This window comes from Hyperoodon ampullatus (assembly GCF_949752795.1).
Source record: "Hyperoodon ampullatus genome assembly, chromosome: 1".
NCBI classification, from domain to species: domain Eukaryota; kingdom Metazoa; phylum Chordata; class Mammalia; order Artiodactyla; family Ziphiidae; genus Hyperoodon; species Hyperoodon ampullatus.
The window spans coordinates 139,555,707-139,569,109 of NC_136914.1; the positions used below are offsets into that span (position 1 = coordinate 139,555,707).

The following is a 13,403-nucleotide window of genomic DNA, read 5'->3' on the forward strand; positions in this document are numbered from 1 at the left end:
TTGCCTCCTGGAACTACTCTTTGGAAAACTGTTGTCCTGGGTAGCCAAACTAGAGCTATTTATAAAGTGGAGTCCACTTCTCTATTTTCATGTAAGTGGAAAACACCTCACACTTCAAAAATCTACAGCTTCATCCTGCCCAACTTGATTTGCTTGGATGACTCTTATATTGGATTCAAAAGAGCTATGTCTCTTGGAATACAAATTCACCAGGGTGTGTACAATAAAAAGATAATTGGGAAGAAGCGGGTGGGCGGCTGCGCTCATGCGTGGAGGAGAGCTGAGGGGCGGAGTGGTGACCACCGGCCGGGCTCGAGTGACTCGTGAGAAAATGCAGGACTCCAACGCAGACACCGAGTGGAAAGACATCTTATGCAAAAGAGGCATCTTGCCGTCCGAGGGAAGTTTGAAAGATCTGGAGAAGGAGGCAGAAGAGCGGGTCCTTCAGCAGTCCATTGTGAAAACGTATGAAGACATGACTTTGGAAGAACTGGAGGATAACGAAGAGGAATTTGGTGAGGAAGATGAACGTGCGATTGAAAAGTACAGGCAGCAGAGACTGGCCAAGTGGAAAGCAACCCAACTGAAGAATAAATTTGGAGAAGTTTTGGAAATCTCAGGAAAGGATTATGTTCAAGAAGTTAACAGGGGCTTCCCTGGTGGTGCAGTGGTTGAGAGTCCGCCTGCCTATGCAGGGGACACGGGTTCGTGCCCCGGTCCGGGAAGATCCCACATGCCGCGGAGCGGCTGGGCCCGTGAGCCATGGCCGCTGAGCCTGCGCGTCCGGAGCCTGTGCTCCGCAATGGGAGAGGCCACAACAGTGAGAGGCCCGCGTACCGCAAAAAAAAAAAAAAAAAAAAGTTAACAAAGCCGGTGAGGGCTTGTGGGTCATCCTGCACCTTTACAAACAAGGGATTCCCCTCTGTTCTCTGATAAATCAGCACTTCAGTGGATTTGCCAGGAGGTTTCCTGATGTCAAATTTATCAAAGCCGTTTCAACAACCTGCATACCCAGTTATCCTGATAGGAATCTGCCCACAACATTTGTGTACCTTGAAGGTGATATCAAGGCTGAATTTATTGGACCTCTGGTGTTTGGTGGCATGAACCTGACAATGGACAAGTTGGAGTGGAAATTGTCTGAGTCTGGAGCAATCAAGACAAGGCTGGAGGAAAACCCTAAGAAACCCATAGATGTGCTGCTTTCCTCCGTGCAATACTCCATCCCCACCAGGAGGGACAGTGATTCCGAGGATGACTAAGGCTGTGGCCCTCGTAACCTGTTGAACTTTCTTGATGTGACACATCATCTGAATTTTTTTTAAAAGGAAAAAGTAGGAATGTATACTTTAGTTTTAGCCTTTTATAATTATGTTTCAAATCTGATCTCAGAAATAATCATTGCTGGGAATCCTTTTAAATTTCTTGGAACTCTCTTTTTTAAACTAATAATATTTCTTTAAGAAAAAAATAAAAGCCAGATATTAGTTTAAAAAAAAAAAAACATTGATGTGATGCTTATTGGTTTGTAAATCTGCCAGAATGAGATGCTTCTTTCATATCCACCATTGTTTCCATCCTTAACAGAAAAGAAAATGCAAATCTACTCACCAGTACCTATAACGGCAGGCAGGTCTGCATTTAATTTTGATTTATTATGTCACACTATATTTTGATATATTTTTCTTTTATGTTTTAATATCATCACCTTATGAAAACACTATAGACATCCTATTCTTGTGTGTTCCTGAAATTTATCTTTTGGTCAACCACAGACGACTCTTCAACAATGCTCTCTACAATGAAGTGTTTTGAGGTCAAAGATCTTAAAAAGACATAGAAACAAAAGCTTTGACTTTACACCACTAATGGCTTGTTTTCTGTCTTTTAAAATGAGGAACTCTTAGTTGAGCTTGAACTTAGATATCTGGTTCTATGATATTTTGAGATATTAGTCTGTGAGGTTTTTCCCTCTGTATTTCCCCCTCATTCCCATTACTTCCTCCTTCCTGTAGGTAGTGGTTGTGTAATCTCTAACCTCAGGGAGGCCTGTGGCAGGACAAACAATATAAATAGTCTGTACATCTTAAGTGCTTAAATGGATGGCAATTACTGGTTATAAAATAATTATCTTAAAGAATCATGAGCTGGAAATGAATTCCCTCTGATGTATCTTTAGTATTTCCTTAGAGAAGGAGAGAGTGGGGTATGTGGCCCCAAGAACACAGTGGACCTGCTCAGGTTTTTGTCAGCATATGGCTAGATCTTAGAGAGCAGAGGCTTCCTGGGGCATCTAGGTTGGCGAGACAATAGGAAACTTTGCAAAGCTTTCTAAGCATGGTAGAAATCATCAGAGGGTTGATGGACTTGGAAAGGCCAGGCTGAGAGGTTCACCAGGCATCTTGGTGATAATCTGTGTACACCAGACCAACTAACTTGTTTAATAGATACTGTAGTTAACCACAGCTTCCCGACCCCTTGGTGCTGCCTAGAGCATCTCTAAATTTTGTCATAGACCATAAGTTTCCCACTGGCTTATGGGGATGACAACATGAATGTAAATTAATTTGCTTTATAATACTGTTGATTATTTCTCACATGCTTGAGTTTGATATGCCTGATTTTGGCTTCTCTTCTTTCCTACACCTAGAGTGTTGACAAAATGTGTACAGTTTTAGACAGGTCAAATATTATAACAGAGTATTTAGTTTGGGACTCTTCTATGCCAAGTCAAAATATCATGCCTGATATTTATATTCTCTGTATATATGGATAGTATTTTCTTAAGTCACCACTCCCATAAGGATTAGATTAAATCTAAGAAATGCAACATCCTAGAGCGTTAAAGAACATCACTCTCTGGGACATTTTGCAAGTGTGTCCTCTTTACACATTAGGTGCTTAGGTATTTTAGTGTTTTTTAGTAGCAAATAGGGAAGTAAGTCACCTTTCCTTCTTTTCCTTAATAACTTCCCTACAATTCTGGCCACAGGAAACCTAGCAATGGAAGCAACTCCCACCACAGGAGCCATCATCTTGGGGCATCTTGGGCCTTTAGAAGAAAGAAAAAGCAGGCATGTTGGCTTCTGGCTTTCAGGATATGTCATCAGGATAACTAAGAAATAGAATTTGTTTTTCAGGAAATCATTTTCATCCATACATTCGCTAAGAGAATCCATGATTTACTTATTATTTTGGATGAACTACCATTTCAATGTATACTTTCCAATATATATATATATTTTTTTTCTTAAAAGTTGAAATGTGTTTGTGTGTATGTGCACGACATAGCATTTTCTTTCTGGCTCTTCTCTGTTCTTTTAGCTTCAATGCAAATAGAGAAAGCATAAGGGAAAAATAAAGATGATTGAGAGAGACAGAAATTATTGGCTTCTCTTCTTTCCTACACTTAGAGTGTTGACAAAATGTGTACAGTTTTAGACAGGTCAAATGTTATAACAGAGTATTTAGTTTGGGACTTTTCTATGCCAAGTCAAAATCTGGGCAATTTCTGTTTACCAGTTGACAACTTACGTTTGGATCTGGCTACCAATTCAGATTACACAGTCAGCCTTACCAAAGAAGGCCCTCTCCCTAACACCATCTTTTTAAGAGCCGTGTTGGCATAAATTAGAGAATGAAGGACTGTTTTGAATTTCTGTTGGATGACATGGAAAATTATCAGAAAGTCCTTGAGGGAGGCTTGGCAGTAGACTTATACTTTAGCCCTATGTTACTGTGGTTATCGACATCAAACTTTTCTGACTACACATATATGCTCATATGTACTCATGTGTATACACTTGTATCTGGCATAGGAAATCCCTCAAAGAAATATAAAACAATAAGGAGCATAGGACTGAACTGCTACTCAAAAGTGAGAAAAACCTAGAGGAGAAAATAAAATAGAATCTTTCAAAAGGAGGGAGGGCTACAAGTTTTGATTGCTAGATTTACCAAATAAAAATACAGGTTTCCCAGTTAAATTTGAATTACAGGTAAGTTCCAAATATTGCATGGAATATACCTATATTAAGAAAGTAGTCATTGTTTATCTAAAATTCAGGTTTAATGGAAACATGTATTTTATCTGGAAACCTTAGTACAAGTAGGCACAATTTTTTGATAATTTCCTCTTTTGGGAGTAGAAGGTAAGTGGCTACCTCTGAGATGTCAGAGTCAGTGTCCAGAAATTGTGTGACAGTCCCGATAAATTCAAAAAAAAACCCATCTTCAGTCTGGGGAGGAGTGTGGATGAGGCCTAGTAGCATAAGTGTTTCCTGGTGTGAAGGAATTCCTCTAGATTCTCTAAAGAGATAAATAAGTCAGTAGCCTGGAGAGCAGAAAAATAGGAGCTTGTTCTTAGAAATGACCTTTCTAGAAGAGAAAGAGCAATAACAGCAGCAACAACCGAAAAGGCAAAGAGTTTTGAGAGTGATAACCGGATGTGAAAGAATGAAGCAGAAATAGCAAAAATGCCCAGGTTGGTTACCACTGAATTCTGTGTTCTCTATTGCAGGTACTTTCCTGGAGAAACAAGGGAGATTTGGATGGAACTGGAATTCCCAAAACGTTGTAAGTAAGAGTTAATGGAAGAGAGTCTGGGTTTATTTTCTTTCTTTTCTTTTTCTTGATTTGATTATTTCCTTTGCATTCATGTATATTTATACTTAATACATATGTGTACTCACACAGTGAAAAGCAGTATAAATATGGCTTTTAGCTTGGTGATTTAAGAAGGTAGTAACTGTAAGATTAGTGCAAAATGAAGTATGTGTTTTAAATGGAGTGTAGGCCAATATTTTGGTCATTTTTAGTCCTCAGTTGCATTTTCTTGTTCTCTTACTCTGGATTCTGTAAACATATAATCCATAGTAATTAATTTAAATTTTCTTTTGATGTTGATCTTCATAAGCTCTTGGTTTAAATACCAAACACTTCACACACCACAGATTTTTGTTTTAATCCATGAATGTAATCAACGTTTCATATTCTCCTTCATATGCTTGCTATTAGTAAGGCTCCAAGTTCTGTTCTCAATTACCACAGATATGCTAAGTGTATGTATAGAAGAAATTTGCTAATTTGTAACTTAAAAGCCTGGAAAACAATGGGCTTAAATTAATTGGGTATCTGGTATTTTCAAAATTACAAAACAACCAAACATTAACTAGGTTAGGAAAGAACAATTATTGTACTTTATATCATGCACAATTTTATATGAACAGATAATGGCTTACATGAGACTTCTGAGTTAGCTTGCAACTATGTTTATACAGCCATGTATTTAGGTACTGGTTGTAGGTCAATACGTCAAAAGTCAATGTACTGAATGACCATTCACTGAAATACAGAAGAATTTCTTAGAGTTGTAGTTTTTCCTGTGTCCCTGCTCTTGCCCTTGCCTCTCCATTATATGCAAATCGTTGTTTTCCCTTAAAAACAGTTTGCTGAATTCTCTATTTATGTGGATTTAGGTTTGTTCTTGCCTCTGGCGGCAAATGATTAAGGCAGACATTTAGGTTAAAGTATTAGGTTAAATCTTAGTTTGGGCCTTTGGGACTGAGGAATGCTAAACAGAGAACTAGAAAAGAACATTGGACTGATGAGGAGAAATCTGGCTTTGCCATTAGGCAGCTGTGTGACCTTGAGCAACCAATTTCTCTTCTAAAGGCTTAGATTTCCTAATCTCAACATGTTATCAAGTGTCTCAACTGAGAAGTGGATCTATGGGAAAGAAGGAAGTGGACCTGTATTTTACCTACAACTGAACAGAGCTTATGGTCCCCTTTACCTTTGGAAAAGTGTGTTACTCATATAAACAGTACCTGTTGTGTGTGTCCTGATAGAGAGAGGATAAAGACCATGATCTGCAGATCCCTTCCAGTCTTTTTTGTTTGTTTTTGGCTGCGTTGGGTCTTCGTTGCTGCACGCGGGCTTTCTCTAGCTGCGGTGAGCTGGGGCTACTCTTTGTTGCGGTGCGCGGGCTTCTCACTGCAGTGGCTTCTCTTGTTGCAGAGCACGGGCTCTAGGCACGCGGGCTCAGTAGTTGTGGCTTGTGGGCTCTAGAGCACAGGCTCAGTAATTGTGGTGCACAGGGTTAGTTGCTCCATGGCATGTGGGATCTTTCCGGACCAGGGCTCGAACTCGTGTCTCCTGCATTGGCAGGCAGATTCTTAACCACTGTGCCACCAGGGAAGCCCTCCAGTCTTGATATTCTATAATTTCATGGTCTTCTAGGCACACCAGAACGGCTGTTTTGGTGTGAAGTTTTTGTGTCTATGATTTGAGGGAGTTTCCACTCAACAGTTTTCTAGGAGATGTACAGTGCATATTTGGATAACGTGCTTCAGCTAAATGGGATATAAAAACAAGATGCTTAGAACAGTTTTACTAACTGAATAAACTTTTGTGAGTGTACCCTTCATTCATTCATTTATTAGCAAATATTTATTGTGTACCTACTATATTCTTACACTGAACCTGGAGCTTAGAGTATAAAGGTTTTCACAAAAAGCGCAGTCTTTTTGGAAGATAGTCATGCAATCAGGCAAGCGAGTATAGCACAATGTGTTAAGTTCCTTGTAAGTTATATACAAGGAGTACTGGACATGCCATATCTCAGAATGCCACCACCCCACAGTCCCTTGATGAGATTCCTTCACCATGGATTACCATGCTGCTGCCCAGTGGACTCGCCACTCTGGCCACAGCTGACTCAATCTGGCCCACACAGCACATCTGTAAGCTGGACAGTGCTCTGTGGGGGGAGGGTGATAGGAAAGAACACTTCAGTAGAGATGATGATGCCTAACTGCATTGATCCGATCTTCTCTTCCAAATAGTTTGAACTCAACATGTAGAAAAAGTCACACAGTTGATAATGAGAACAGAAATTGGAAGACTCTGCGGTATAATAATGACAGGGCATGGGCAAAGGGCTTAACATATTCTTACTTCTGATATAAGTCATAAGAGCTGGCTGGGTCCTCAGTGCTCTTCTCTTTTTGAACTGTGCTCCCTCTTCCTGAGGCCTGGCTGGGTGGGTGTTCAGGCATTCCCATGGGGCCTCTCTTCCTCGTTTATACTCCTGATTTTACAACAAATATCCATTTGTTTGTAGCCTGAGTGGGTTTCTTTTTTAGCAGTGTGAAGTGCTGAACACAAAGGTATTATGAGATGATGAAAGGGAGAGTCCTGACACTGCATCAGGGAGTACATCACAGAGGAGAAGACTCTTCACCTGAGACTTGAAGGGCACATAGGGTGGGCCAAGGGGAGGACAGGGGACCAACTGTGAAGCGCAGGGAGGCAAGAGAGAACAGGCCACGCTTAGGAAACAAGTCGTAGTTTAGTGTGACTGGTGCTGAGGACCTACGTGTGGGGTAGGGTATGATGATGGACTGTCATATAAGGACCAAATCAAGATGATTTTGCATTTTATACTACAGGTAGGGAGAAGCAACTATGGGCATTTGCAAATGAGTCCCTTGGGAGCAGTGTGGAGGATTTATTGGATAGGAGTAAATCTGGGGGTTAAAAGAAAAGTTATTTGGTTACTTCAGTGGTATAGATGAGCTGTAAAGGCCTTAACTAGGGCAGAAGCAGTGTGTGTGTGGGGGGGTGATAGTTATAAAAGAGATTCTAAAGCAGTAGAATGAGCAAGAATTTGTAACTGTGTGTGAAGGAACACTCAGGGATGACTCTCAGGGTTTCTGGTCAGGTGATTGGGCAGATGAAGGTGGTGATTCTCGAGCGAGAGAAAATGGGAGAGAAACAAATTTGATGGAAGAAGATGAATTCAGTTTCAGTTCTTTTGGATTTGAGGCACAAAAATGTTTGATTGTCTTTTGATTATGAGGTCTAAACTAATGATGGAAGCAAAGCAAGATGATATAGAAGCAAATTATTGTAGGTTTCAGATGAATCTGGCATTGCTCTACTTTTTCTTAATTACCATTTCCTAATTATGGGGCTCTCTCAGCATAAATTTACAGGAGCCAAGAAAGAATCCTTTAAGGGATTTCTACTGATTTTGCAGTCCTTTGACTTCAAGGTGACTCTGGGAGGCACCTGGTTGGTCCACACCTGTTTCAAGCTTCATCTACCTAGTGAGTACCACCAGTCACTGTGCAAGGCTACACAAGGGCAGTGAGCAGTGACTGCAGATGGGAGGAACCAAAACAACAGCAAACAAAAACTTTTCTTCGCTTTTAATTTCTTCTCATTGCTCTTTCACTGACTCTGAAGGTCAGATAATGGCCTTTGTTTTCCATCTTGTCTAGATTCTTTGACTCAGAAAAAAGCCGAGCTGGTTTCTGAAGCAAAGGGGGACTTATATACCTTGTGGGCGTCTACTCTTGTCCTTTCAGTTTCCTCTGTCCCCTCAACAGTTTTTAGATTCCTTTAGTGGTTTTTTAACTATACAGTGGTGAAACTGTTTACCATTAGAAGGAGTTCATTGGGTGAAATTTACCCAGGGCTCACTTAACACTTATGCTGCATGCATGCATGAACTGCTTCCAGGGTTACTCACTCCTTTAGCTTTGGTAAGGAATCTGTCAGTCAGATGAGTAGCTGCTGACAGCAACTTTTAAAGACTCTTTTCTCTTAACCATAACACATTAAACACTTTTAAAACAGATAAGTAAACATTTTCTTACAGTCTGTTGTACATATTTCCTTGCTGCACACTTCAGTATAATGAAATTCATGTTGTGCAGATAGAATTTTGTTGAAACGCATCAAATTTCATTCTTTACCCTTTTGTCCATATGTATATGTTTCCCACAAAATGTATAGGGCTTCCGAGCTGGTGCATGGCATATAGGGCTAGTGTGATAATAAATTTCCATTTTAAATATTGAAGGTCCTTCTTATGATCCACAGCTCAACTTAAGTTTTCCTTGCGAATAATGTGATTTTTCTGTTTGCATGTATTCTCTTTTGTTTTGCTCATCTTCTCCATTAGCATGAATCTAGCATTTTGAAACCAAGAGAGCCATTAGCAGTGGCTTTTTTACAGGCGTACCCCCACTGGATGCAATACCCAAGAAGCTATGTGGAAATAGGCTTTATGATGATGAATTACTGTTGCAAAAAGAACTCAGTGACACTGATAAATATTAAAGAACCACTATTGCCCCCATGGAAACCATTTTATTTAGTTGCTTCTAAAACCTATTCTCTGTACTTCTCTTCCCTTTTATTTCTGAGCTGATTTACATGACAACAAAGTCTCTGGTCCTTGGGAGTATGTCTGCCCTTGCCGCTATTCTCTACTTAAGAGTTGTCACCCTCTCTTTGCTGAGAAGACGAGTGACAATGAAGTGAGGAGTAAATGGGTACTGGAGCAGATGAACTCTGAGAAACAAAGATCCCCTTTTCATGCAAATCTCCATAGTAATTTAACATGAAGGAAGAAAGGAAGCCAGTGTACAAGGTATCAAGAGAACTGGATGGTATTCAAGGTTGTTTCATGAAGCCTTGACATCTCTTTAGGAGTGTCATCTATCAAAGCATCTCTTTTCCTTTCATATACAGTGAAAACACATTTCCATTTTGAAGGGAAACAAGGAGGAACAGAAAACTAACTTCAGTCACAGGAGCTGAATGTACACTCACACCACCAGTCCCCTCAATGTCACGTTTGACTTTGTCACTCATTCCTAGTCAATAAGAACTTATCTATGCATGCTTGCTGATTGCCCAGGTTTTCTTCTCTGCCTGGGAGGCCTGCTCCTCTACCTTTTTTTTTTTTTTTTTTTTGTGGTACGCGGACCTCTCACTGTTGTGGCCTCTCCCACTGCAGAGCACAGGCTCCGGTTGTGCAGGCTCAGCGGCCATGGCTCACGGGCCCAGCCGCTCCGCGGCACATGGGATCCTCCCGGACTGGGGCATGAACCCGCGTCCCCTGCATCAGCAGGCGGACTCTCAACAACTGCGCCACCAGGGAAGCTCTCCTCTTCCTTTCTTACTTCAACTTTTTCTACCTTTCAAAGCTTACTTCAAGGACTGTTCTTTTATTCTCAGAGTCTTTCCTTCTGGATTGATTATTCTTTTTCCAGAATTCCCATTGCATTTTGAGTTAGTGTCTATCACTTAATTACCAGTTCCTTCCTATGAGGTGGATTTTCTCTCACCAAAATTTATTGAGGAATGTGACCGTGTATTATACTGCATTGCTCTTTATCCATAGCTCTTAACGTAATAGCAGATATAGAATATGTCTTTGTTAGATGGATTAGCTGCAATTTAAGAATCATGAACTAAGAAGGGTAAACTTTAACTCATAGCACGTTCCCTTAAAGATAAAGCATGACCTGCTTTTGATTAGTTGACATTCAGTGATGCCACTGATCACAGGATGGTCAGTCAATGTATTTCGGTTAAGATAATTTTTAACTCAGAGGTTTGATACCTACTCAGATTTTTCTTTAGCTGGGATATATTATTGATAATAATAATGTTTAGAAGAGCAAATACTTAAAGCTCGCCTTGTGTCCAGCAGGAGTCTAAGGATTTTAAGTATGTATACTATTACTTAATCCTCACAATAACCCTATGAAGTAAATAGTATTGTTATCATCACCATTTTATAGAAAAGGAAACTGACTGTTAAGTAACTTGCCTACAGTTACAGAATTTGGGCCTCAGCAAGTTAGCTCTGGAGCCTGAGCTCTTTTTTGTAAAAATTTTGATTGGAGTGTAGTTGATTTACAATGTTGTGTTAGTTTCAGGTGTACAGCAAACTGAATCAGTTATGCATATACATATATTCACTCTTTTGTAGATTCTTTCCCCATATAGACCATTACAGAATATTGAGTAGAGTTCCCTGTGCTATACAGTAGGTCCTTATTAGTTATGTATTTTATATTTAGTAGTATGCATATGTCAATCCCAGTCTCCCAATTTATCTCTCCCTCCTCTCCCCACCGGTAACCATAAATTTGTTTTTTACATCTGTGACTCTATTTCTGGTTTGTAAATAAGTTCATTTGTACCATTTTTTTTAGATTTCACATGTATACAATATCATATGATATTTGTCTTTCTCTGTCTGACTTACTTCCCTCAGTATGACAACCTCTAGGCCCTCCATGTTGCTGCAAATGGCATTATTTCATTCTTTTTTATGTGGAACCTGTGCTATTAACCACTATTCTATTCTACCTCATCCACTGCCATTGGGTTTCCCCATATTGTCACCTTTTCTTGTGTACAGTGTCCCTCACGATCCAAACTCAGGGACCAGAGATTTTGAGAAGGTTTCTGACAAGCCTTTTATCTGGGATCTTGATATTGACCATGCAGAACTCAGGGATAGATTCAAATTGGATACCAAGTAAGTAAAATATAGTAGGATATTATAGTTAAAATTTGAACAGAAGGCTGTTGGAAACTTTTCAAAATTAGTGTGTATGTGGTGCTAATGAAAACATAAATGAAGTCCAGAAAGTCAGATTGTTTGATTAGAATTCCTTTTAATTACCATTTCTTTCAATTAGCTATTTGTTAAATTGTGGAATGGCTGAATGAAGCTGAAATTATATAGATTTTATAAAGTTAAAAGAAGGAATATATAAAACTGCTAGGAAAATATATAAAGGAAACAATCCCTGAACTTATTTCTCTTTATGCTATGGAGAAAATCTTCCTAGTTGAGAAGGAAAAGGCTGTCTGTCCTTCACTCCGATACTTATTTATGGAGCCAAACTTGTGTTCTGGGACTGAATTACTATTGAAGTAGATTGCTGTTTAAACAACTCGAAGGACAAAGAGGTGTTTTGTTTTGTGTGTGTGTGTGTTTGTATGACCCTTTGATAAGGTTATAGGAAACATTTAGTTTCCATTTAGACTTCTAAAACCACTTAGACTATATAGATGTATTTTCTGAAGTAATACATGGTGAAGTTAAGACTTCATATTCCTCCTGTTACCCAGAGGGTGGTAAGAATTAGAGGTGAGAGCAAAATTTGACTTTACATCTAGAGTGTAAGACATGATTGCAGGGGCACTCCTTGTGGGGGAATTTCAGAGGCTTCTGCCAGTTGTGCACTAAAGAATTAAACCTAATTAATCATAAATTAACCTGTGTTGGAGCAGGGGGTGAGGTGCTACATCTCAGCAAGTATCATCATCCTCACCAAGTGAGACACCTGATTTTCCCAAATTGAAATAAAGAACAGCTAGCACAAGCCTAGAAATTATTTATTCATTTATCATACATCTACTGGGAACCTACTGTCTGTCAGGTACTGTGTTAAGCACCAGGGATAGAAAAAGAAGAAATTGCACTCTCTGCCCCTTACAATCTTATAATCTGTGGTACGGGAGGGAAAGAAGGACAGGATGAGGGGAAATTTGAAAACCAGTCTTACAAATTACAATAAACATAAGAAGAGGTAAGTGTAGGTTACTCAAGTATTAAAGAGCAGGAGTAGAGGAAGGTAGAGCAGGTAGCCTTTCAGATTAGGCACACAAATAAGATTGCAGCCGTCTGAGTAGAAGCATGGAGGGGAACACTTCTGCAGGGAGAACAGGTTGCAGAAAGGCATCAAGATGTGACAAAGCAGGATCTTGTTGGGGAGCTGCAAATTGGAAAACACAAAATAAAGAAATGCTGTTTCAATTTCACCTATAGTTCTTATTAATTTAGAATGCTTGGTATAAAAATATTGCTTAATTCATCTTTAAAACATCCCTCTGATAATGTGTCTTTGGAGTTCAACATCAGGTTTGGGATGCTATGCATGATAGGTCTTGGTGAGTAGTTGGCCTGAGCATTTCCAGGGCACATGCCAAGCACAGGGGTGCCTGTGTTGTGGATTACAAACAATGCAGGAGAACAGGAGAACGCGTGCAACTGCCAGGTCAGAGCTGTTGCCTTTTGGGGAGCTGATGTGCTGTTCCCTAAATGCCCATTGTTCTCTTGCCTTTCTATGCATTACCTTCCTTGTTCTATCTGCTTCATGTGTTCTTCTCCCTTTTTTCTACTTGAGAAAGTCTCATTCTTATTTTGAAATTGAAAATTAAAGGCTACTATGTGGAAAAGGTTCTCACTTCACCTGTGCAGTGTATTCCATATATACACTTTGCTTGTGCATAGCAGGGAACCATATATAAAAGCTTCGCTTTTTTCCTTTTATAGCATGAACGTGTTTGTCTAGATTTATTTTAGTCATCTGAATTAGTCACGAGTCAAGACAACATCTGATTTTCAGAAACCACAATCATCGTGGCTTAGTAATGATTACACCATTATGAAGTGTGTGCGTGCACGCATGTCTGTATATAAAGGGAGGGCATAAGAGAGTAGGCTCTCCATTCACAGGTACAAAATAACCCAAAGGAAAAACATTTTGAAAGTTTAATCTGCAGTGTTGTCCCCTGAAAGCAGC

General features: G+C 39.7%; 1 protein-coding gene across 1 annotated transcript; it reads left to right on the plus strand.

The window, feature by feature from the left end:
• Nucleotides 1-240: 240 nt before the first annotated feature.
• On the plus strand, nucleotides 241-1,262 carry LOC307051718 (phosducin-like protein 3; the record flags this gene model as incomplete). Its single annotated transcript, XM_079702257.1, has 2 exons — nucleotides 241-659; nucleotides 862-1,262. The coding sequence occupies exons 1-2, from the start codon at nucleotides 266-268 to the stop codon at nucleotides 1,260-1,262; spliced, it is 795 nt and encodes a 264-aa protein (XP_079558383.1). The 5' UTR covers nucleotides 241-265.
• Between the last annotated feature and the right edge of the window lie 12,141 nt (nucleotides 1,263-13,403).